Here is a 27,099-nt window from a genome sequence, read left to right as displayed (position 1 = left end):
TTTTTTAACTTAAGAATTAATTAGGGCACCTGGGTGGCTCAGTCGGTTAAGCGTCTGCCTTCGGCTCATGATCCCAGGGTCCTGGGACTGAGCCCCGTGTGTGGGGCTCCCTGCTCAGCGGGGAGTCTGCTTCTCCCTCTGCCCTCCCCCCACTCATACTCGCTCTCAAATAAAAATCTTTAAATTTTTAGAATTACACAAAATTATTTTTTTAAATTATATTTTGGTATCTAATGAGTGGATTTTACATAGAAATATGTAAAACTCTTTTCTCTTCAGGCATTCTCCAAATTAAAGGTCCAGGAATAAGCAGGTAGAACTACATTAATATTTCTGTAGTTATCAGCTTCAACATGTACAAATATGCTGGATTACAATAGATTAAGAAGTGAGTCTGACGACATTATGGTGTGGCTTTCCTTCCATTCCTGTTCTAGAGAAAGCAATCGGCCTCAAAGGGGAAACATCCTGCACGATCTACCCGCAGGACTCGTGTGCCTGGTGGGCGATATACTTCAGGACTCTGATTCAGACCCCAAAGTAAAAGAAACAATCCAGTTTTGAAGTTTTCTTCAAAAAACGAAATCCCTACAACGGAGGTTATCAGTAGCCTTTTACTTCACTGGGGTTTCAGCAAGTCCCTTATGTGTATCCAGTTCTGCCTTCATCCTTGACACATTCACGATTTTTTTTTTTTTTTTAATTTACTTGAGAGGGAGAGAGAGAGCACAAGCAGGGGGAGCAGCAGGCTCCCTGCTGAACAGAGCCCGATGCGGGGCTCGATCCCAGGACCCTGAGATCATGACCTGAGCCGAAGGCAGACGCTTAACCGACTGAGCCACCCAGGCATCCCATATTTACAAATTCTTAAAACATATCAGCACACAAAGCTGGCTGTTCACTTTCAAAAACACATTACTGTTTCATTTAATCAAGGCTGCAAGCTGTGACTTTGAGAAAAGCAAGGACGGGGGCGAGGGGGGGGGAACCTTCCCAAGTCAGTAAAATTTCTCTTTCCTTAAAAAACATGCTCACCTCTATAATGTGTCTTTATCAATTACTCAATTTATGTAAAAATCAATTCTTTGATAAAGACTATGTTGTGAAATTTTTAAAATTTAGAAAAATTATTCAAAATCTTAGGCCTTAATTTTACTATTATTAATTTTTAAAAATCCAACCATTTTGGTGCTAGGCTACTGATGACGAGATACAGCTAGAAGAGCGAGCCTTCCCCTCCCTCAAAATAAGACTATGCATTACACTGTGACAGCAGTGATGCAAAATCATGCCATCAACAGGGCCAGGGTCACTCTCAGACTGGCTTTCCTGTCACACTAGGGCTATCAGATTTGTGGTAGCATGTTGAAGGGGGCACAATCCTGCGTCCCCAGAGCACATTACCGAAAAGGATCATACAGGCAAGAACTGTTAATGTCTATGTCCTATAAGATAAAAACTTAGCAATTTCTTATCCACCATCTGACAAGTTCAACTTGCCTTAGCACCCTTCAAAAGGTTCCTAACTTGGACCCTGATGCTGTCCCCACACACAAGCTGCAAAAAAAAAAAAAAAAAAAAAGACAAGGCTGCTAGTGTCTTTCCTTCGGTTATTAATGTAATGAGCTCCATTAGCCTCCTCTTGCCAATGTGTTCAAAGGCTGGATTTGAAGCCTAGAGGGGAAGAGGGCACAGATGGCTGTCCTTTGTGAAACCAGGAACCGGACTCTCTTCACCATATTTAACTTCTGACCTTTTCAGCTGTCGGAGCAAGTTGTTTAGTGAGCATTCAACTGGGCCAAAATCTGAATATGCAGCAACTCCCTGTCCAATCTTTAGTCTTTATTTAAAGCTGATAAAAACTGAGTGATGACATTGGTCAGAACAACGAAGCTTTGAGAACCACTACTTTTCAGTAAATCGGATGCCATACTAAGAAAACCTATAATGGGGGGTGCCTGGGTGGCTCAGTCGTTAAGCGGCTGCCTTCGGCTCAGGTCATGACCCCAGGGTCCTGGGATCGAGCCCCGCGTCGGGCTCCCTGCTCGGCGGGAAGCCTGCTTCTCCCTCTCCCACTCCCCCTGCTTGTGTTCCCTCTCTCGCTGTGCCTCTGTCAAATAAATAAATAAAATCTTAAAAAAAAAAAAAAAAACAAACCTATAATGGCTTCTAGCATAACACATGCTTTACATTAGTTAGACTGTGGTAAAGCTGGAATTCAGTGTAAATCACCTTGAAAATACATGAAGCTAATTGAATCCCCATACTGAAAGATTGTAACTAACATTAATACTATAAACTTATTATATGGTAACTTACAGATAGGTTAGAAAACACAGGTCTTATTCACTCCTCTCATTAATACTCTATTATTTACACAGAAATGTTTAATATTTTCCCAATGAATTAACCAGTTCTCAAGCTCACATGAATTATGCCTTGTTTAGTCTTTTAGTCCTATAGCAAGTCAGCAAACCTGACATCTATCTTACTACATATTTCCCACTAGTTCTAACCAGAACAGACACCAAATACTTGATTCTCTTCAGTGCAGAGTCACAGCCATTTCAGAGACAATCAGTGCAATCCTGTCATGTTTAAAGTTATAGAAACTGAGGCCGAGAAGTGCTTTGTGCATACAAGTAGCCAGAACCAGAGTAAGAACTCCAGAACCCCCGACAGAATGAGAAGAGAAAGAAAGGGTAGCAAGCATGGAAATAACAAGTGATACATTTTAGATGGAAAAAAGAGAGAAAATATCTTGTAACAAAAAACCAAAACTACATTCAGTCACACAGCTGTTTTGTAGCAGCTTTCAAATAAAGTATACAAAATTCATCAATACATGTTATAAAACTACAAATTTTTAGATGTTTAAGGCCTAAGATTTTTATAAGGACATGCTTACACAAATTTTCAGGGACAGTGACCATTTTTAGAAAAAGTTACATTTGTCCCAGAACATAATATTCATAGTTTGCTTTCAAAACAAACTCAAAGTAAGGATTAGACTTTAAGCTTCCAAGCTGGTCTGCTTGCAGGAGGTCTCTCACCTCTGGCAGGTATTCACTGAGTTGAATGCCTATAAACACAAACACAGAAAGTCCTTTTTTATTTTCATAAGACTCCCCAATGAATGAAGATGATTAATGATAACATCTGTGCTTCTATTTAAAATATAATGTCACTCCACTATTGGGAAATACTCTGTTCTAAATTCCTTCCACTGCCAAATATACTTGCAGGTCTAACGACAGGACATTCTTTACTTAGAAGAGGTTGCTTGAGTGTTTTTCCCCCTAGTGGTCAAAATAGCCAATCTGATTAAAGTCTTTAATAAGACCTGAAATACTTTCATTTTTCTCCACAGCTTAAGTCATTTCTTCAATGTGGAAGTTTTTAACTAATAATCACCTGAAAACAAGTATTGCAAACAATTATATATTCCAACAATTATATATTCAAGTATTTCAAACAAATATGTAATAATCATATATTCAAGTATTTCAACAATTATATATATTAAGTATATATCCAATTATATATAGGGAAATAATTTAGTAGAATAGTATCATGAAAACTAGTTCCAGTGTCTCAAAATGTATTACAGTCTGAAATGAGACAGGTGAAGAATCATTTCTTCGTTAGACCGCTATAAAGGTGGAAAGCCAATGAGCACTGATGAAATGAAACTGTTGAATTAGGATCTGTGTAGTTACAAAACGGTATGTACAATTTTCTCACTTGATAAAGAAAACTGAAAAAAAATTTTCAATTAATAAGGCAATATTTTATAATTTGTCACATTAGCATAAGATTCTCAAAATCAAATAGAGTTTTTTTTTCAATACCCTCAAAGTGCCTAGCACCATTTTTTGTACTTAACTGTTACATAATAAAAATCTGGGTTATAATAAATGTTATGAGGTGAAATCTGAACTATTTATAGATCCTTTATTATAATTAAAATACTTCAAATACTTTTTGTCTGTAAAACAGCATTACACTTCTGAAAATACATTAATTTCTAAAAGATCAATTCTCTAAAAAAATTAAACATCTTGGGGTGCCTGGGTGGCTCAGTCGTTAAGCGTCTATCTTTGGCTCAGGTCATGATCCCGGGGTCCTGGGATCGAGCCCCACATTGGGCTCCCTGATCAGCAGAAAGCCTGCTTCTCCCTCTCCCACTCCCCCTGCTCGTGTTCCCTCTCTCGCTGTCTCTCTCTGTCAAATAAATAAATAAAATCTTTAAAAAAATTTTAACATCTTACTTGGCTTCTATTTTTATTGTGCATGCCCTCTGTTTAGAACTAATATTTGATGATTTCTTTTCTTCACAGCAGGCGTTGAAACTCTGCCCAGTGATATGAGGAAGGTGGCCTCGGGGATCTTGGTAAACTTAAGAGCCAACGCCTCACCCAAAGCGGACAGCATTCAGCAGATTGCTGACTGTGGCCAGGACAATATTTCAGTCCAGTTTAGGCCAATATTTTGATTCTTAGAATTAAGAAAGTAAGATTTTTTTTTAAGATTTTGTTTATTCATTTGAGACACAGATATATATACAGAGAGAGAGAGAGGGAGAGAGAGAGAGAGCATGAGCAGGGGGAGAGGCAGAGGGAGAGGGAGAAGCAGGCTCCCTGCTGAGCCAGGAGCCTGATATGGGGCTCGATCCCAGGACCCTGGAATCATGACCTGAGCGAAGGCAGACCCTTAACCATCTGAGCCACCCAGGCGCCCCAAGAAAGTTAAGACTTTTGTAAGAACACTTCTCAACTATTAAATGGTGGTGGCTAATTAGAAAAAAACTTAAAGTCCATGTAATGATATATGAATTTTGTGTATAATATATCTCAATAATATTAAAAGCAAACTGAAAAGCTCCATGTGGGTAAGTTAAATATATCTATGGAATCAATTCTTTCCACAAACTGAAGTAATTGCTGGCTGCCAGAGCTTATGAAATATGAGGCTATCTATATCTCTCTACCGTTAGGATCTGTCCTTTAAAAACATTTGCTATTGTATATAGTAGCTATATTATTAAAAAGCTTCCAAAAATAAATGTATTTAACTTCTTGTTATAAGTATATATACATTTCATTTGTATATATATGTTTATTTATTTCTATAATAGTTTCTACTTGTTTTTGTCCTTTGGTCACAGTTTAACAATTCTTTCTGTACAATCACAACTTTCCATTCCTATTGTTCATCTATGATTTATTATCTAAGAATAACAAAAACAGCAAAGTCACCTTTAAATAGCACTAAACACTTAATTAGCCGCAATTCAACTGTGGCACTTTTATGAGAAACAAACTTCACGGAAAACATTGGATTTGGGTCCAAATGCTTTCTAATAATCTATTAGGCTCAACTGGAAAATCCCTCCAGCAGTACAGAGAAATCAATCATATCCAGTTATTTTTTCATTTCCAAATACAGAAAAGAGAAAGTCCTACAGGTGCATTTCAGCTCTTTATGAATTTCAAGTATTTCAAATACTTTCAAACAAAAGACAGATTATTTTGCTATATCCCTTCATTATTTCATTTTTAATTTTTATTTTTGTGACAATGAAAAGGCTTAATTAACCTTTGTGTTATTACTCATCTTTGAAAAAGAATGCACTATTAAATCTGTCATGGTAGGATGATCAAGTATCCCTTTCTCAAAATATAAGTCCAGATCAATTATGAGCAAGTTCCAAGTAATCTATTCACAGAATTACATTTTCACTGGATCACTTACAAAAGGAGACTACAAGTCTGAAATGTAATGCTAAGAGACCATCAGATGGGCTGTAAAACAAAAGCTTCTGACACGCAAACGCTGAGAGTTTGCTTCTGTTTCACCTCAGAATACTGGTTGGTGTGGTTAGTTTCACACCACTTTTCTAAGGGTCCCCCTTCACGTCCCCTGGTTAAGCCAGCGATTCTAAAATAGAAGACTGCAGAATACAATCCATTACAGAGGAGTTTGGGCTACGAATCTGCAAAATACGTGTAGACATTCAAAGGACAAATGTCTATTGAGTGACTACTATGTACCAGGGATGGGGTTCATCATGTTTCATGTAGATTAAATAATGTATCTTGCATATATATGTATAGGAAACTTCCAAATCTGTGTAAATGTTAGTATGATGGATAAAAGTCCTATCCATTTAGAGGAGCTGAATTTACAGTGACTTATCACTACGTATTTTTTCCATTTGGTATAAAACAGAGTATCCTTATATCTGCAAAGATTACTGGTAAACACTAAGCCTAATTTGCGCATTGCCTAAATTTAGTATCACACATTTTGATAGAACATTCTGTAATAAATATGAACCACACATGTACAAAATATGCAAAACTGCTCATCTCTAGTCTAACACTCTCCCTATATTAAGCTCCCCGTAATATGAAAAAAGGTGAAAGTAAATACAGTTGATCCTTAAACAACACGGGTTTGAACTGCATGGGTCCATGTACCTGCAAATTTGTTCGATACAGTACAGTATTGTAAATGTATTTTCTCAATAACAATTTTTCTCTAATTTATCTTACAAGAATATAGTAGATAATACACATGCAAAATATGTGTTAACCAACTGTTTATGTTACTGGTAAGGTTTCTGGTCAATAGCGGGCTAATGGTAGTGAAGTTTTTAGGGAGTTAAAAGTTATATGTGGATTTTCAACCATGCTGGGGGGTCAGTGCCCCTCATCCACACATTGTTCAAGGTTCAACTGTATCCTCTACTTCAGATTCCCCCCTGAGAATAGCATTTTATCCATAAAAGCTTCTTTACCTAATTTGTGTCTCAATCAGCAAATGGAATTTTGCTGTTTTAGGTGCAAAACATACGCCCTTCTTTTCCTTTTTATTTTGTTCCTAAGATGAATTTTAGAGTGTTAATGTCCAAAATGGATGTGTAAAAGCATTCTGTAATTTGTACTTTAGTATGGTCGGTTATATATCAAAAAGTTATTTCTTGGGCGCCTGGGTAGCTCAGTTGGTTGGGCGACTGCCTTCGGCTCAGGTCATGATCCTGGAGACCCGGGATCGAGTCCTGCATCGGGCTCCCTGCTTGGCAGGGAGTCTGCTTCTCCCTCTGACCCTCCCCCTTCCCATGCTCTCTCTCTCTTAAATAAATAAAATCTTAAAAAAAAAAAAAGTTATTTTTCATTTATATATTATTTCAAGTTTTCAATCTTCACAAGAGTTAACTGAAAAATTAAAGGAAATGGCTACTTCTATCATACAGATTTTTGGTGTCACAACCAACATCTGAATTCATTCCTTGTCCATCCTGAATCAGCATGGAGACTTTGCCCACTGGAGTCCACCAGGACCCATGTGGATGGAGACTTCACCTTGACACATGCTCTCCCAATTGGGAGAGGAAAGAAAAAAACCCTTCCTTCACTTTAAATAAATCTAATTCTGAGTATGATACTGTTTAATCTTAAATCACCCTGGCATTGACACCTTGGCAAATCCCCGTTATTCTGAAATTTCTGAAATTGAGGAGTGATGCTATAACTTCCAATATTAACAAACCACTTACCATCTTTTAAAAGTTTCTGTAAGATTTTCACAAATATACTGTCTTTAGATACTTCAATTGGATCATCCTTACCATCTGAACTAGACCAGCTAGAAAACAAAATTGCAATGAGAAGAAAATGAAATCATGGACATATCTGAAATAAATGACTTCTGTTTGCTACTGTAGTTTTGTTTTGCTGGTTGTGCCAGGGGTGGAGAATCTTGAGTTTTGTGATACTGTTTCAAAGTATTTAAATAAGGGAGGTTTGAATGTTGAATATACTTAAGAGTCTCTATTTTAGATACAAAATGCTACACTCAGGTAGCTATTCACCCAACATAACCATATGTATTTGATGTCAAAACAAAGTAGCAAACCATCTTTCCCAAAATAATTCTATAAATAGACAACAAATCTAGTAAAGACTCCAAAGTAGATCTTCAGAGCACAGGTAATAGTTACAATATATTGTAACATATTATGCTTTTCATAAAAGTAAAATGGTAACCAGGGTCTATTACAATGTAAGTTTTCTTTATCTAGTGAGATTATCTACTCCTGAATCACACACACACACACACACACACACAACCACTGCTTTGTAATCAATGAATATATTCCACAATACCTTAAATGCTCCCCCAATACATTTTTTTTATTTTGAGAGAGCGAGCGAGCATGGGGGGGGGGGACACACACACACACACACACACACACACACACACCCGCCCAGAGCCTGACGTGGGGCTCGATCCCAGGACCCAGAGATTATGACATGAGCCAAAGGCAGACGCTTAACCGACTGAGCCACCCAGGCGCCCCAATACCTTAAAGTTTTTAAACGTGAAGCATGACAAGGAATTCCAGTCAAATGACAGCATACTTTTTTAAGATTAGGAAGGAGAATCAAGTGGGCAGAGCTAGATGCTTCAGAGAGTGACCTCCAAGACCAAACAGAACAACAATTTTAACTATTTGGGAGTGATCAGAGGGAGAAATGCTTTAGTAAAAATAGTTCTACTGCAATTTCTCAGCACCATATAAAAAGGAAAATTGTAAGTAGGAAAGGGTGTTAGCACTCAAGTCACGTTCTCTAAAATTCTTTTCCTAGAAATAATTCAACCCCCCAACTGATTATTCTCAGTCTTTCACTGCCACCACCTTTCTTTGCCACCATTTCCCATAGATATCTCCCTTCTCAGGAAGGAGATGATCATGAAAAAGATGTCTCAGTAACTTAAAGAGAGTACTGATACTCTAATAAACTTTTTATTTAAAACAAAATGCAGCTTCTTGTTTGGTAGAACTGGCCCAACTTCTGTGAAAATCAGGAACATATATATTTCTGTGCAAATTGACAGTCCAAATTTTAAAATCAAAAGTAGAGGGGCGTCTGGGTGTCTCGGTTAAGCATCTGACTCAGGTCATGATCTCAGGGTCATGGGACTAAGCTCCACATTGGGTTCTGCACTGGGCGTGGAGCCTGCTTGAGATTCTCTTTCTCCCCTTCTCCCTCTGCACCCCACCCCCACTCTCTTTCGCTCAAATAAATAAAATCAAAAGTAGAGATTTATTATACCAGTGGTCCTAAGTCCTTAAACTCTTCCTTAATTATTGAATGAAAAATTTAGATTACTAATGCACACAATATAATTTTTATAATTATGTTAGAATACAATTAGGTTACAAAACCATTTGATATAGGATATCATAATCTTCCTAAAGAGTCCTTTTCTAAAACCATAGCTTAGATTCATGCTATGAGAACTTACTTATCTCTCTGAAGAGCTTTGCAAAGGATTTCCAGTTTTAGATCATTTATATTTACATCTTCCTCCTTTATAGTAAAACAAAAAAAATCCTCATTAAGTGCTGATTTTAAAAAAATAAATGCTTAAATTTGAGTTATGTTAACTAATTCTGCATAAATACGATTGATTTACCTTAATTCATAATTTTAAAAAATTTAAGACATGAATACTCAGAAGCATAAGCCAATTAAACTGTGTGAGAATCAGTTTCTGATTATTCTGTGATAATCTGATTTTATCAGGAAACTTGAAAGGGTTAAGATTTTAAACAAGGTAACATAAAAGCCAATACACTACATTTTAAAAATCTATCAATTGCAGGGCCAACTATTTAACCTACAGAATTGTCATTTAAAGCCCCCCCCCGCCCAAAGAAGGTTGAGAAACAGCTCCTCTTAGGGTGAATACTGTGAAGAATAAATTGATAAAGCAATATATCAGACTGAGGAACTAATAATGACTTAATAATGAAAGAGAAAAAAATACCTCAGGACTCTGAAAAGCCGTGTTTTTTATTCATGCACAGAAAAAGACATCTGGGAATGTGTGAGAATTATCAAGAAAGGGAATCTCCTGACAGCTTTTCTAAAGAGCTACACACATTCCAAGAGTTAGGAATAGCTGAACCAGAGAGTCTTTCTAAATTAACACACTGTCATGATTGGCTAAAAGAGGTATTTTTTTCTCTTTTTATAGGTATTCACTTCTACCAAAAACCATATATATAAACTGTGATACTTGCCTGTGATCATCTCAAGTGATTCTACTTACCTCATCAATATATTCCAGCAAGTCCAAAGCTTTCTTGAAATCATATTCATTAGCTCTTCTGTTTTCTTCACATATATACAGCTATAGAAAGTTCAAATAAGGTTGAGGATTATTTTAAGTAATCCTATAACCAAGACTAGAGAAATTTATGGAGAAAATATGTCATTTTTTAAGTAAATCAAAGGTATTTTTATTTTATGGTAAGAAGACTATCATCTTTGGAAATCACATTCCATCTATCCTCATAATAAACTAATTAATTTGCAAATCTTGGTATATGTACTTTTAGAATGTCAGTAAATTTATATTCTTAGGCTCAAGATAGTATACATATTTTAGTATTCTTTTGAGCATATTCTTTGCAATATGCTATATAAGGAGAGGCCGTTGTGAGCTCAATTATAGGAAATCTGTTACTAGTAATGTCTAAAATATTCAAGTTTTTGAATTGTCTTCTTTTTAATAAAATTAGAGCAAATTCAAAGTGATCCTACATCGCTCTTGCATTTGCAATGCTTTCTTGAAAGGCAAAGAGAGAAGCAGAGTTAAGGCTACACGTGTACTTAACAACAACAGTATCTTACCCAGGCTGCAGCATAACCTAGCTATGCCCTTAAGAATGTGTTATGTTCCAAAGGAAAAGGGTGAGGATGGTACTTATAGGCTATGAAAATCCAGTTCCTTAAACCATTTTTCTTACGGAACAGCCTGAACTGTACCTCGCGGTACCTACATGTCCTATGCCGGAAAAGAAAATACAAGTACTTTCTTCTGGTCACCGGCATGAGCACCTCTAGGAACAGGTGGAGATCTACAGGGAGGCAGAGGCTGACCCACTACTTTCTGCTAATGTGCATCCTGCTCTCAAGCAGCTTCTAACAACTTATTCTGGGGGAAGGGGAAAGTTACCAGAAAAACAGGAAGCGGGGAGATGACTACTCATAGGAACTATACCATCTGACTCAAGAAATACTGATGCTGTTTTGAGACTGAGGAATGGTGCAAGGATGGGAAAAGCACGCACGCTGATGAGCTGAGGGGCCGTCAGCACTGGCATCGCACTGAGACTTAGCTGTTTCTCCGCCAGCAGCTGTTCAGGCAGGGTCTCCTGGTGCAAGAGAAAGCGCTCCTGCTCAGCCATTTCTAGAATGCAAAATGAGAGGCAGGGAGGGGAGTAAACTCTTCTATCATAAAACAAATCTAAATTAAAAAAAAAAAAAGAGGAACATCTCTAAAGGTAATCTCATCAGTACTTGGTGATCTTAAAATGTTATTAATTCTGCTAACTTTTGATTTCTGATGTTAAAACATATTCGATTCAAATCATATAAACAATCACAGTCACCAGAAATAGGAGGGGAGAGAAGAGCTATGAAAATAACACTCTACTGTTTGAAGGAGTTGTAGAACAGATGGCTACTTCATCAGGCACAAGTCCCTCAAATCGGGGGTCACCGAGTCCCATTTTATGGTAACTCAGTAACTCCCACCAGAGTTTCTAATATAATCTTTCACTAAGGGAAATGATCTATTTAAAAGCCACCATGAGTATATTCCAGGAAAAACAAAACCTGGAAGTTTATGCGTTTATTGCTAGTTTAACTAGCAACGGTAATCTCAACAGGATGAGGTGACGGGGTGAGGCTATCCAGGCTGCAGCCCATTCCCAGGCTTTGCCCAGGGAAGTGTGCTGGGCTGCAGGGGAAAAGGATCGAGAACTGCCATGCAGCCTCATAAACACAGCGGTCACAGCAACGTACAGTGACCAAAGCACAAATATGCTCAAATACTGCCATCACTCCATGTGATCCTAATTTTATAACAATCAAACAAATCATTTTTGTGCAATTTCCGTACCTAGAAAAACAGACTGGGAGGATACATAAAATAGTAACAGTAGTAATCTCTGAGGCAGTGAGATTATAGGGACAACTTTTTTTTATTGTGTTCTTCCTGGTAATTTATAAATTTCCATAAGAATTATTCATATAACCAGAAAGTAAGTTATTTTTTAAAAGTCTACTCCCTATGACCATATACACTGATAGTCTGTAGGTAATTACTGACACCTGAAAATACTCCCACTGTTTTAAGAAAGTGAAAGTTAAGAAGTGATCAAATCAAAACGGTGACCAGAGTTCTAACGATTTCTGGTGGGTGGGGAAGCAAGAAATAAAACCTTGTTTGATTAACATAGTCTATCTCTGGTGACCAGGCTAAAATATGGTTTCCCATGTCAGACTATCAGCCAACCTTGCAGAATATATACACACTTCTCTAGAACAATAGGCACTGCTAGTACTTAAAAATGAAAGACTGAAGAATCTCCTAAGGAGTGAATAATAATTTTTTTTTTTAAAGATTTTATTTATTTATTTGAGAGAGAGAGAGTGAGACAGACAGCACATGAGAGGGGGGAGGGTCAGAGGGAGAAGCAGACTCCCTGCTGAGCAGGGAGCCCTACGTGGGACTCGATCCAGGGACTCCAGGATCATGACCTGAGCCGAAGGCAGTCGCTTAACCGACTGAGCCACCCAGGCGCCCGTGAATAATAATTTTAATAATAAAAGTTAAATGATAAAAGTTAAAAGTTAAATGATTTATTAAGGACTTAATATATGCAAAACATTTTTTTTCAAGGAACAGTGTCTCCAATCCTTACAACTACCCATTTTATAGCCAAGGAACTGAGGCTCAGAAGGTACCCAAGGTCACAAAGCTAGTAAGCTGGAGAAAATAACTGAAACCAGATCTCTCCAATTTCCATCCAGATTCTTTCCACTATTCCCACTCCCCGAAGAAAAAAATGACAGCAGTATAATTAGAATCCATACCTCAGAAGCTGGACTCTGGCTAAGCCCTGCAACCAAACACCAATATTTGCATATACTTCACTTCTGACTACATAAGCTAAGATCCCCTCCAATTTTAATTTTGAAAAATTCCAAATCTACAGAAAATTTTAAAAAAGAATGCAATGTACACTGTATACCTAGAGTTACCTGCTATTAACATTTTGCCATCTTTGCTTTATCTATCTACCTACCAACCTACCTATTTGCTTTCCCCCACTAAGTAATACAGAAGTTGCAGACTTTCATGCCATTTCATTTCTAAATACTTTAACATATACCTCCTAAGAACAAGGGCATTCAACCACAGTATCATTATCCAGTCTGAAAAATTTAACACAAATAGAGTAATGTCATCTAATATTATGTTCTCATTTCCCCAGTAATCCCCGAAATGTTTGTCATAGTTGGTTATTTGGGGGATGACTGAGGAGTTGATCAAGCATCTCACACTGTAGTTGGTTGTCACAGCTCTCAGGCTACTTTAATCTAAAACAGCCTCTTGTCGGGCGCCTGGGTGGCTCAGTTGGTTAAGCAACTGCCTTCGGCTCAGGTCATGATCCTGGAGTCCCGGGATCGAGTCCCGCATCGGGCTCCCTGCTCGGCAGGGAGTCTGCTTCTCCCTCTGACCCTCCTCCCTCTCATGCTCTCTGTCTCTCATTCTCTCTGTCTCAAATAAATAAATAAAATCTTTAAAAAATAAATAAATAAATAAATAAAACAGCCTCTTGTCTTTTTTTTTTTTTTTTTTGCCTTTCATGCTGCTGAATTTTGAAGTCTGGGCCAATTATATTGTAAAATGCCCCACAAACAGGATATATGTAATCACTCCCTTGTGGTTAGATTCAGGTTGACCATTTCTAGCATGAAAGTAACACAGGTGGTATTCTATACTGCCACATTACATCACTCCAGGAAGCACGTAATGTGAGTTTGTCTCACTGCTGACGATGGTATCTATTAGATCTGTGTAATAATACTCTGAAAACATGACACGATCTTCTTCCCCTAATCCTTAAACTCAATGGTTTTAGCATCCTTTGATGACTAATTTAGTCATCATGGTTGTAAGATGACTTCCCAAGTCCTATTCTACATTAGTTGGTATTCTTTTTTTGTAAAGAAGCATTTCACTGACCCCTCCCCTTTTGGGTATCACTGTGGATTTATGGATTTTTTGTTTTTAACCGTTTTTTAAACGGTGAAATAAAATGCTTTACTATCATTCTTTTTGGTGTTCAAATTATCCCCAAACTTGGCCAGTGGAGGCTGTTGTGTTGACATTTCTACATTAACCCTGCTTTCTGGCTAAACAAGACTTCCCAAGATCATTTCTCCAATAATCCTCAATTCCTTTTACTGAGAAATAGTAGTTAGAAGCCAACGTATAGGATTAGGTATACTCATGCTACTGGAGTGTCACTGATTTTAGGCCTTTTCAGTGAACAGAGCCAAGAAATACTTTAAACAATCATGATTCCATCTGATTATCTCCAATTCAAATATAGTACAGGGTTCTTCCTCATCTTCCTTCTAAATTTCATTTCCCTTCCCCTTGGTTCTCAAAAATAACAATATAGCCAATCATTTTCTCAACCTACAATATAACAAAATAGTTGTATACAATTATGACACCAAAAAGTTTTGAATTCTGAAACCAGGAGCTTCAAAATTACCACTATCTACAATAAAATCCACTGAGTAAAGGTCAAGATTTCTTTGCAGTTCTTCTTGTTCTTAGAATATGAATCACTACGGATGTACTCAGAGCACTCTTCAAATCATGTAACATCCTTCTTAGGAATTCTTATTTAACATACAAGTTTTCTCTAAAAAACAGAATCCCAAAAAACATACTTGAGTAAGGGTCTAACGACACTGAAATCACTCCTCTTAAAGGAGAGACAGGTCCTGTGTCTAATGAACCCTATTAAATGATAATAGGAATGCACGGAGTTCATTGATAGCATGACTGATGTTCAAATCCTTTCTTTTACCTTCAATTTTTTCTTGCAGCATATTCTCTGAAAAGTCTGAAGCCAATGCAGCCAATTTACTCAAACCAAGAAGGGTTTTTTTCTTTGCAAAGTAATGAGTTTCCACGTTTGCCAAACCCAGAAGTGTTGCATGAGCCTACAATAAACAAAATATGAAAAATGGTAAGATCCTGAGTATTAATTCAAGTTGAAATATTAAGTACAACCCAAAACTGTTTCCCCCCCTTACTGATACCAATGAAAGATCAGATCCAATACTAGCAAACCTAAACCTGACTGGTACTATATACCGAGAGTAATTACTCAATAAAATATTAACCAGCCACACTAATTACTGGGAAAAGAAACACGTATAAAACATTTGTTCTATAACAATTATATATTCACGTCAACATCTTGTCAAGGACAAACTTTAAAACTAATTAGGGTACTGTTTTTACTCATAATTTGAACATTTTTAAGAAAATACTCATAAAAAAAGGCCACAGACTGTTATTTACACATTAATAAAATTTTTGTGCTTTACTGTAATAGTAGTCAAATCACAAAAGGTACTTTTTTTATTGAGACATTAAAAGTAATGGCAATGCCATCATAAATAAAAAAGAACACTTTATTTAAATTATGTCAGAGAATATGAGATACATATTTAAAATAATCTCTAGGGGCACCTGGGTGGCTCAGTTGTTAAGTGTCTGCCTTCAGCTCAGGTCATGATCCCGGGGTCCTGGGATGGAGCCCTGCATCGGGAAGCCTGCTTCTCCCTCTCCCACTCCCCCTGCTTGTGTTCCCTCTCTCGCTGTCTCTGTCAAATACATAAAATCTTTAAAAAAATAAATAATAAAATAATCTCTAAATAGTATTTTAATCACTAAACTACACTAATCAAGTAAAAAATTGCCTAAATCTGCTCCATGTAACTCAACCCTTCTTACCTTTTCTAATTCTTGGCTGTTAATTTCATGTAACCAGCTGAGATGTTCATGAGCCTGCAAAAAATTCGCCAACTCTCCATGCTGAGAAATGGGCTGAGATAATAATTTGCCTCGCTTTCCTTTCTCCAGATACCAACGGAAGAGGAAGTCTGAAAAATTCTACAAATAACAGGGCAAAGAATCCAGTAATATTCAGTAATACAGTTTTAAAAAGTACATTTCTTATAATAAAATATTAATTTTTTTCAAAGGTCTTAGACTGCAGAACAGAAATCCTTAAATACTTATTTTCTATATGGTAGGGCCTTAAAAAAAACTTAGTCATCTCATTTAATAAATGAGGAATTCAGATTCAGAAAGGGAATCTTGCTCAAGATCATGTAAACTTTAGATGTGCGTGGTGTGGTATGGTAGCCATTAGCTACATGTAGCTGTTTAAACTTAGTTAAAATTTTAAAATTCAGTTCCTCAGTCACACTCACATTTCAAGTGCTCAATGGCCTTATGTCCTATCATAGAATATATGAGTAAGATCTCCAGTGTCACAGAAAGTTCTATGTGACAGTGCAGAACGAAAGATTCTCAAGGATTGAATTCTGTGCCAAAAGGCCATGCAGACTGGCATGATAAATAGGAATCTAAAGAGGCCCTCAATGCCTAGCTGGTTTTTCCCACCAGACGTTTGCTGAATGCTGGGGTAAGTTTGGAAGCCTAGGGTGGAAAGGAAGACTAAAATGTCCTACAGTCACACAGTATGTAAGAGATGTTTCCACTAAAGAAGGAATTCTTCAACGAACATACCAATCCCACAAGACTTCGAAACCAGAAATGAAATGAATATAACAAAAGCCACAACCAAGCCTTGGCCCACCTCTATTCTTGATGAATCAAGTGACCTGCCTCTCACCCTATCTGCCTCCCCAGAGAAAAATAGCATTCATTTCCACCTTTAAGGTTCCTTTATACACAATATCCAAAATAAAACAAAAAAGTACAAGACATAAAAAGCAGAAAAATATGACTAGTAAGTAGACAACAGAACCACCTGGAGAATGATCAGATTTTGGAGTTAGCACAGAAGGATTTTTAAATAATTACTAAACATATTAAAGAAAATAAAAGAATGCTAAAATGGATGGAAAATGTTGACAAAGGGCTAGAATCCACAATAAGAATAAAAATCATGATGGGCACAAAAGTATTTACTTAAGCACTATTGTGAAATACTAAATAAGCCGTGTCCAACAATCAGGCCCTGGTCAAATACGGTAAGTTACACCAAGTTCACAATATACCATAACACCATCAAAAACATTGTTGTGAAATACTTAATGATAAGGACAAATATTTGTGATATATTAAGGGAAATAAGCAACTGGCAAAACATGTTTGTCTGTAATATTATACAGTGAAAAGACTAGAACAATATAAACCAAATGATAAAAAGGGTTCTCTCTGGGTGGTGAAATTGTGAGTGACTTTTAAAATTTTCTGGTTTAGAGGTTTTCTGAATTTTATACAATGTCACTTTTATAGTAGGAAAAAAATCAGTTTTTACATGAAGATCAACTGACTGAATAAAGTGGCTTTAAGAAGCAACTATAATTCATCTAGAGAGTGTCATAATGAGAACTTTTTAAAAAAAATAAGCATGTCAACCGAGGAAAGCTGAGCTCTCCAAAAGCTGCAGCATCCCGTGCTCCCAAGATCTTTTTTCAAAGTTTTAAAACTCTCCCAATATTCGTCTATTTACTTTTAATTATAACTGGAAATATCAGAATAGAAATTAAAGTTTTAACACATTCTTCAAAGGTCAAAGAATCTTTCAATAATATTTGGAAATGTCTGCCAATTTACAAAGAAACAATGCACAAATTAGTATCTAAGTTAACTGCAAAAAGATTGTATATCATCTTCCTAAAAACCCAAGTAAGATTTAAAATGGTAAAACCTACTACAGGATCTACTGCCTACGTCCCCAGCGTTCATTACCTACCTGATCGGCAAATTGGGTCATGTAGCGCTGGAGTCTGGTCTGGTTGTCAGTCTGCTCACACATCTGTACTAAGATATCAAAGTCACAGTACTTTTCTGCTAATGAAGCAGCCCACGGGTACTGGCCTAGTGTGACTGTAAAAATGAGAACAGATGGAAAAAAAAAAATCCTGTCAGTGAAAACTTAACACGTGATAAAAAATATTACACGAAATTTTACCTTTAACTCATACCATACTCTAAAAATAACGGAATAGAAATCCTTCCAGTTACTGGCATTTAGTTTCATAATCCACATAAATTCATTAAAGAGGCAAATTTAATCCTTTTTGTTCCTGCCTACCTATGAAGCTATTCCCTTCCTATGTGTACAACCCCTCCTCCTCATCCTAACTATGAAAAGAGCATGTCCTTTGCTGAATAGCCTTCATCATGCTCTACTGGGCAGACTAGTTATTCGTGTAAAGGTCTCAGATGACAAGCTCTTGGAGGGCAGTCTCCATCTGTTGCTAATTTACCTTTTCAAATCCTCTTCAGCATGGTACTTGTACCTGGGAAGTTTTGAAAACAAGGTTGAACAAATGAACACAGAAAGCTGTACATATATGCTTTAAGTTCTTGGTTATGGTTGGATGAATGATGGTACACTGAATACGCTGCATTAATGATTTGACTCCTTCATCTGTTCTGCAAATTTAAAGACCCATGGCCCTGGCTAAATACCATGCACTTACGAAGTGGAGATAAGAGATCTGATCTTTTCTGTAGGTATTCCATTTCCAGACTGTTATATCTTTCTTGATCACCAGATCGGTCCAGAGACTTCAGCTGGGAAACATAACCATCCAGGAAGCAATCAATCAGTGCTACCAGCTGCTCTGTCAGAATGTTTCGGAGGTTGCTGTCTGCTTGAGGATAAACCACTTTCAGGACAATTCCATGCTGGCGTTCTATTACTGTTCGGATGCCTGAAGGACCACTTGTTGCTGTGAAATCACACAAAGTAATACGGTAAGTAAGGGTTCTATACTGGCTAAGGGAAAGACCAACTGCCTAAATACTATCACCTCACTGCTGCTGGAAAAATAAATCAAATAGGGTTTCAGCTGATACCTCTCTGTCCTGCTCAAATCCCATCTTCTATATGGGAGACTTCCTCAACAAAGCCAGGTAAACATGATCCCTTTTCCTTCTAAACCCCTTTAATGCTGCTCCACTTACCTTTTTGTATTAAATCAACATTAAATATAGTCAGCACCTCCAGAGCCAGGACCTGCTTCTTTGAATAACTATATGCCCTAAAATCTAGTAGACATAGAGCGCCTGGCTGGCTCAGTCACTAGAGCATGCGACTCTTGATCCTGGGGTCATAAGTTCAAGCCCCTCGTTGGGGGTAGCGATTACTTAAAAAATAAATAAGTAAATAAAATCTAGTGGACACATAATAAGTACTAGTGAAATACATTATAGAGAGATCTATAAATTATTCAAGGGAATAAAGCAATTTTCACAAGAATTGCTCATTCTGGAGATAGCACTTATTTTTCATTTCACTTATAAATCTACACTAATGGAGTAATACAGCTTCCAAAAATGGGTCATCAGGAATATATTTTGAATGACTGCTAATAATAAATCAGTATATTTGGGCTCAGTGCTTGCAATCTCACCTGTCCAAGGAACATATTCAGGTTCCTGTTCTAGTGGTTCTTCTCTTCTATATAAGGAGTTTCTATTTTGTCGATAATGACTAGCAGCTTGTAGCATGTCCTAGAAAAACAATGTGATAGCATATGCAGAAAGCGATGAACCCCAGTATTTTTAAAGGTAATTTCAAACACCAAAGTCTATTAATACTAAAAAATACTCGGCACAGGTCTGCAAAATTACTTTTTGGTTCTTTCTGCATTGAAATTTAATTTCAATTTTGGAAAACTATAGTAACCAGAGTAGGGAAACCATCGCTATAAAGACCATTAGCTAAGATTAAATGGAACATTTTAATCAGTAATATAAACAGTAAGCTTTTGAGTGATTTATTTAGTTAGTATAACATTAATACATTTGTAATGATATATATATATCCTTCTCCAAATAAAAGGTTTATTTTACCAAACAGAACTCAGGATCATAGACACTTAATACGCACAAGGCAAACATTCAAAATGTTCGGCTGATTAATAAAATGGCATTTTTCTAAATTTTTGGAATTACATGCTAAACACTTATAAATTACTGGCGATACAGAATAGGAATATGGAAACCACTTTCTCTTCTATCCACACTCTGGTCTTTGATTTGCTGAAATCTTCACTGTAATTTTGTACCTTGAGAATACTGTTCACATTGATGACCACCTCAGCCCATTCAACAGATTCCAATGATGTATCCTTTAAGACCTGCTCCTCATGCTCTAGTAAGCACTCACAGACGGTGTCTACCTGGGACACCTGGGGAAGTACAGAGAAGGCAATACTTAAAACAAAAATTATGGTGATGGTAATAATTACAACTGCCCAGAATCTACTCAAGGGGCTTTTCTCATCAAGGAATACCCTCAGCTCATTAGCCAGAATAAAACAGCTGATGGTGAAAATAAATTTAAAAGGAAGTAGAAAGAGAAAATATTGTTCAAGGAATCCTTGAGCAACAAGGTTTGAACCGCATGCATCCACTTACACGTGGATGTTTTTTGATAGATACAGTAAATTTATTTTCTCTTCTTTATGATTTTTTAAAACACTCTGACTGCTTGGGGGGTCAGCACCCTTAACCCCCCGCATTGTTCAAGAGTAAAATGTATATACCTTCTGTTCTTTTCTAATTTTTTTGTCATTATTAACACATGAAGGTAATGAGGCAAAAATATTCTTTAAGCACTGAAACACCTGTTTCCGGTTTCAGCCCATGGTTAAACTTTCCCCCCTTTATTAAGTGGATATTTACTTAATACATTTAGAGTTTGCATATAATTGGGCATGCAAAGAAATAACAGAAATGAGGTTTGCTACCCTTATGCTTATAAGCTAGTTGAAGGAACAAGATATATGCATATGCAAAATATGGCCCAAACAAAATCATCTTTTAAACCCTGTTATTCCTTTTCTATTTCAGGTGTTAGTCAAAGGCATCCTAATAGCCCCAGCAAGAGACTTTTGGCTCATTTAATTTGCAAGATTAAATGTAAGAATTTCTTAATATCGCTAATGTGAAAATGGTAAGAAAGCATGTATGACATAAAAAAGCAGAAAATATAAAAGCAGGGATGCCTGGGTGGCTCAGGTTAAGCATCTGCCTTCAGCTCAGGTCATGATCCTAGGGTCCTGGGATCAAGTCCTGCATCGGGCTCCTTGCTCAGCAGGGAGCCTGCTTCTCCCTCTCCCTCTCCTCCTGTTTGTGATCTCTCTCTCTGACATACAGATAAAATCTTGAAAAAAAAAAAAAATATATATATAAAGCAAATGAAATGTCAAATAAATTGCTAAACACCTTCACCACGAGAAAGTTACGTACTCAGTGGTTTCAAATACTATTTATGCTGACCCAACAGTCTATCCCTTAAGCAGTTAACTCTATGGAACCCTAAGATTCAGAACTACACCCCAAAGGAAACTTAAGACCAGTAAACGTCATGAGGAATTAAGATAAATGGTGATGTAAATAGTCTTAAACATTACCATTTTCCATATGGAGTGTTCTTTTGAAGAACCAATCACATTTTTGGTTTTGTTCTATCATATTCCTAAGGTACTACTCATGAATTATGTATCCAACTGATAATTTCTAGATCCTTTTTTTTTTTTTCCAGTTAACTGGAAAATGCAGGTATACTGAATTAACTAGTATGCTTTCCACTTGGATCCAAATGCAGAAAAAGGAATCAGGCTCTTACTCAATTCTTTCAAATAATTTGTTAGTAACTTTTTTTAAAAATTTGCTTTGCCATGTAAAATTATGTATGAACAAAGACCAAAAAAGAACACAAAAGTTACAACACTGTGATTGTGAAAGGAATCTATACACCTTAAGGATCCTACCTTTTCCCCTTCAAACCCCAATAGCCTCTCAAACCTGAGGCCCTGAGAGGCTTACAACCCTCATTTCCAAATTCCTTTCCTCAAATAAACCTACTAACTCTCCTTACGGTACTCCAATCCTTCCAGTCAAAAAGCCAGACGGTTCTTATAGACTTGCTCAGGATCTCAGAATTATCAATGAAGCAGTCTTCCCTATCCACCCATCGTCCCCAATCCATACACCCTTCTCCCCACTATTCCACCCTCCACCATGTGCTTCACTGTCTTAGACCTTAAGGATGCATTCCCTACTATTCCCATCTCCCCAGAATCCCAGGACCTTTTCACCTTTCCCTGGACTGACCCCAGCACCTGACACTCCCAACAGTTAACTTGGACAGTTCTCCTGCAGGGTTTTAGGGATAGCCCTCACTACTTCGGACAAGCTCTGGCATGACATAACCTCTCCCTCCCAAACAGTACTCTTATCCAATATGTAGGTGACCTTCTACTCTATTAGCCCTTCGTTGCCCACTTCTATTTCTGACACCATCACTCTCCTCCCCTTCTTACACAACAAAGACTTAGGGCCAAGTGCAGACACCTGTGAGTTTTGTCTGTAAGCTTGGCTGGAGGTGGGGGAGTGAGGGCTTTGCACAGATTCCTTTCAGATTGGTCAGATCACGGAATTTGAGGTAAACTGTTTTTCTTTCTTTCATTCAGATTTTGGGGATATTTCCTAGATTTAAAAAACAACAACAACAAAATAAAACAAAAAAGTGCTTTGCCTTACATCCTTAGACAAAAAACTAACCCAAATATATAAGAACAAGGCATTCTTAGAACTAAATACATTTATGGATTCAACAGAAAACCTGAACACAGTTCAGGGTCTTAAATTATTTTTAGGTTACAGTACATGAAACATAGCTGGCCCTTAAACAACACAGGTTTAAAATGCATGGGCCCACTGATGCACGTATTTTTTTCGATACAGTACAGTACTGTGAATTCAGTACTGTGAATTTATTTTCTCTTCCTTATGTAAATTTTAACATTTCCTTTACTTTATTATAAGAATACAGTATGTAATACTGTATATAACATACAAAATGTGTATTGATTTAACTATTGGTAAGGCTTCTGGTCAACAGTAAGCTACTAGTAGTTTTTTTTTTTTTTAAAGATTTTATTTATTTGACAGAGAGAGTGAGAGAGGGAACACAAGCAGGGGGAGCAGGAGAGGGAGAAGCAGGCTTCCCGCAGAGTGGGGAGCCCAATGCGGGGCTCGATCCCAGGACCCTGGGATCATGACCCAAGCCGAAGGCAGACGCTTAACAACCGAGCCATCCAGGCGCCCCAGTAGTTACGTTTTTGGAGAGTCAGAAGTTATACACAGATTTTCCACTGTGCAAGGGGACTGGCATGTTGTTCAAGGGTCAACTGTATTAAGAAGAAAAAAGGACTTCCTGGCATAGCCTGTTAGATGCTAGATTGTAGCTAGACTGTGGTAGGAAGGAAATAAAAATGAAACTGACCAAATAGAGTTAAAAGTTCCCCAAATGTAAAAAACAATTATAGGGAGGGAGTAAAGTCTCCCCTGCCCCTGCATGAGGTTGTAAGAAGCTGCACAAGAACAAGAGCTGTATGCTATTATCATAATAGTCAGCTGCCACCAGCTGGCCAGCATCTTAATCTTTTCTTCCTCTGATGTTTACAGCAGGTTTTTCTTTCCCTTGGAAAATAAATCTGATTTTAAAAGCAAGGCAGATAGTAGGATCCTAGCAGGTAGTGAGCAGAGTTTAGTGAAGGGCCAGTTTGTGGTGGTGCTGGCAGGGGCCAGGGGGTCTACAGAGGAAGGTGCAACATCCAGGGGCCAGGGGGTCTACAGAGGAAGGTGCAACATCCAGCCAGCAAGAGGGGAGCCACTACGAAGGCCGGGCGTGACGGGGCACTGAGCGGAAGCAGTACTGGAAACATGGAGAGCAGCCAGCGAGAAGCCTCAGTCTCTGACAGAAGGCCCTGCAAACTGCAGTGGAAGCAGGGAAGGAACAAGGCTGGGGGAATAACTGATAGAGCAAATAATAACAGATAACCACTCCCGGCCTGATACTGCGTCACCGTTATCAAAGACAACAGGAGGGCAAAGGAACCCACTGACGAGATGCCCTCTAGAGGGGGCAGCGTCAAGAGTGGATTCGGAGAGGCAAAAAGAAAACATCCAGCAGACAGTAGAGAAGACTTAGTCAATTTTGCAAGCTCTAACTTACAGGGAATGTGCTAAATAAACATGGAGTCCTATTTAAAATTTCAATGAGATTTTTTTTGTGCTCAATCTTTTTCCTGTTCGAGGCATGATCAGCAAATGGCATAGCTCTACGAAGCCACATTAAAGGTAAAAGAACTCCTCTTACTTCTCTAAAAAAGACATCTGCTGGAGTCAGGTTGGATGGGATTTCACAGTCCCTCTTGTTTAAAGCAATCATTATTGCTGTGTTCAGCAGGTCCGAGAGCCTGGAGTGGTAGTTCTTGAGAACAATGGCGGCTGATAACTTTTCTGCATGCTCACAGAGCAACAGTCGAGTTGCCATGGGCATCCCTCTTACTGCAAAAGTGCCAAGACGTCCAAATAAGCCAACCTGGGGAAAATACAAACACATGTTCTTAGGAAACATTTACAGTAACACACGAAATAATGCAGGCTTATCCCCACCAGAAGCACAATGGGTACAGAGCCGTTGGCCTTAGGTGTCCCCAAGAAAGTTCCTCAGCTATCTTCTCCTTTCCACCATTTTACACACACACACACACACACACACACACACACACACAACTTCAACCAGAGCCACTAGCACCTATAACAAGGTATAGATGTTCCTCTTCTGAGATTAGGGTCATTCCACTACTCTATCTTATTTCTCATTATTTATGGTTATCAAAAGCGTAAAATTGCTCTTTTCTACCTAACTCCCCAAGATTCTAGATCTTTGTGAACTAGACACTCAGCAGTCTCCATCTTTAGTGATTAATTTCCAGAACCTTAAAGTCATGGGAAGGGTGGGAGAGTCTTTAATCCTCTGCACTACTACCTGTGCCTGATGCCCATTTCTGATGTGTTACTCTGGGAGTTCTTAGCTTTCTCATCTGATAAAGTGTTAACACCCAACTAGGAAGAAGCCAAGAGACACATGTAAATACTGAATACTCTTCTACACTTTATTACTGAGTGACTTGATTTTTGTATGTTGAGGTTTATTTTAAATAAAGTACACAGTAAACAAAATAAACAATGCCCCAAATCCCCAGAGAAGTCCTACTGACATGGGTGAAAAACACACATGGTTAGAAAACTTTTTTTTTTTCTGAATTAATTTCTTTTATTACAATGAGCTTAAGAAAATAATAAGGAATCTACCTCTTGCTAAATGGGCTAAAATGGTTTTCTGCAAATCCCCCATGAGGTTAGTGACAGTCTTCTTTCTTCTTCTTTTTTTTTTAAAGTATAAAGATAGCCCTACAGTGTGTAAATGGGAAGCCCCAGGAGAAGGCTGCTTCCCATACAACAATCATCAGAATCATGGAGAAACAAGAGGTAATTACAGTGAAAAGCCAAAACAACTTGTGTCTTGGAAGTGTGGTTCACACACGCGTGTCAAGAACAAAAACTGTGGGGCGCCTGGGTGGCTCAGTCGTTAGGCATCTGCCTTCGGCTCAGGTCATGATCCTGGGGTCCTGGGATCGAGCCCCGCATCGGGCTCCCAGCTCGGCGGGGAGCCTGCTTCTCTCTCTCCCACTCCCCCGCTTGTGTTCCCTCTCTTGCTGTGTCTCTCTCTGTCGAAAAAATAAATAAAATCTTAAAAAAAAGAAAAAAAAAAGAACAAAAACTGCAATACCAGCCAACTGAAAACAAAAAATAAAAGATGACATTCGTGGGTCTTTTCCCTTTTTCTCTGTGGAAAAATGCTCTTTCATTTTTTTTAATGAGAGAAGACCGTTCTTTTCTTTTTTGAAGATTTTATTTACTTATCTGACAGAGACAGAGAGAGAGCACAAGCAGGGGGAGGAGCAGAGGGAGAGAGAGAGAAGCAGGCTTCTCCGCCGAGCAGAGAGCCTGATGTGGGGCTCGATCCCAGGACCCTGAGATCCTGACCTGAACAAAGAGAGACGCTTAACCGACTGAGCCACCCAGGCACCCGAGAAGATGGTTTCTACACTGTGACCTGACATGAAAATGCTGTGTGCCCAGGGTGCCACGCCCAGCAGCACCTCTCACTGACTACCACTGTGAGCAGAGAATCTGGACAATAAGAGGATGAACATGACCTCTCTTGGCTGGAGAACCATTTCTTGCCACTTTGCTGCTTGAATTCACTCATGAAACTGCTCAAAGAAAAGCTGCACCCTGACTTCTGAGAATCTACAGCAATTATATATAAAGACTGTCGACTAAGAGGACAGCACACGTGAACCCTTCCTTCAGAGAATACAACCAAAAGAGAGTGGGTCTGATAAACTGGGGCCAGAATGAAGGATAATACTGTAGGTCAGACCTCAAGGCTCTCAGGAACATCATCTACCATCCCAAATGAATACCAAAGCCAGGAAAGAGGGTGTGAAGCTCTGACCCATGAAAGAGAACAATACAAAACACTTAACAAAGGCACGCTACTCCCCCTGAGGCTCAATCAACAGTGCAGGGCTTGCTTGGCATAATGTGGACACCAGAACCCTCAGTTGTACTTGGTTTGCCACCTTTGATTCCCCATGTTGCAAAGAGAACTGGAACCCTGTCAGATTCCTGGCATTATTTCACTCACACTGGTCCCTTTAAAGTCGTTCCTCAAGCCAGACCCCAAGGGGCCCTGTAGGCAGTGAGGGTGTAGACTCATGATCCATTTGTCAGTCTGTAGTTAGAGCAGGAGAACTTAAACCTGATGAATTCTACTCTGTAAAACAGCAACCATCAGTGAGTTAGGGGTATCAAAGAGGCTTCTGTGAAGGGGAAGACTCAACTGGGATGTGCAAGAAGGCAGAATTTGAAGGTCTATGCCTAGCAGCCTGCAGGAGTGACTCAGGCACTAAGCTCCCAGCCAACCCTGACTAAGGTGGCATGGGGGTGCAGAGGGGGCATCCGCTCAGTGTTTAAACAGTCCTCGAATAGAGGGTTCTAGACCTCTGT

At 38.3% G+C, this 27,099-nt stretch overlaps 1 protein-coding gene across 1 annotated transcript in view; it reads right to left on the bottom strand.

Moving 5' to 3' along the window:
* Positions 1-2,107: 2,107 nt before the first annotated feature.
* The window catches only part of NUP133 (nucleoporin 133), a 64,872-nt gene continuing 39,880 nt past the window's right edge, over positions 2,108-27,099 (bottom strand). The window contains exons 15-26 of the mRNA XM_021696074.2: positions 24,335-24,559; positions 20,232-20,354; positions 19,575-19,674; positions 18,639-18,890; positions 17,906-18,039; positions 15,910-16,068; positions 14,975-15,110; positions 11,150-11,268; positions 10,126-10,206; positions 9,316-9,380; positions 7,562-7,650; positions 2,108-3,082 (exon numbers count right to left, since the gene is read on the bottom strand). Coding sequence (XP_021551749.1) covers positions 2,946-3,082; positions 7,562-7,650; positions 9,316-9,380; positions 10,126-10,206; positions 11,150-11,268; positions 14,975-15,110; positions 15,910-16,068; positions 17,906-18,039; positions 18,639-18,890; positions 19,575-19,674; positions 20,232-20,354; positions 24,335-24,559 — 1,620 coding nt within the window. The 3' untranslated portion in view covers positions 2,108-2,945. The remainder of the gene's footprint in view (positions 3,083-7,561; positions 7,651-9,315; positions 9,381-10,125; positions 10,207-11,149; positions 11,269-14,974; positions 15,111-15,909; positions 16,069-17,905; positions 18,040-18,638; positions 18,891-19,574; positions 19,675-20,231; positions 20,355-24,334; positions 24,560-27,099) is intronic.

This window comes from Neomonachus schauinslandi, chromosome 6 (assembly GCF_002201575.2).
Source record: "Neomonachus schauinslandi chromosome 6, ASM220157v2, whole genome shotgun sequence".
Classification (NCBI taxonomy): Eukaryota; Metazoa; Chordata; class Mammalia; order Carnivora; family Phocidae; genus Neomonachus; species Neomonachus schauinslandi.
Note: the sequence above shows the minus strand (reverse complement) of the source record. Positions and strands in the feature narration are given on the sequence as shown.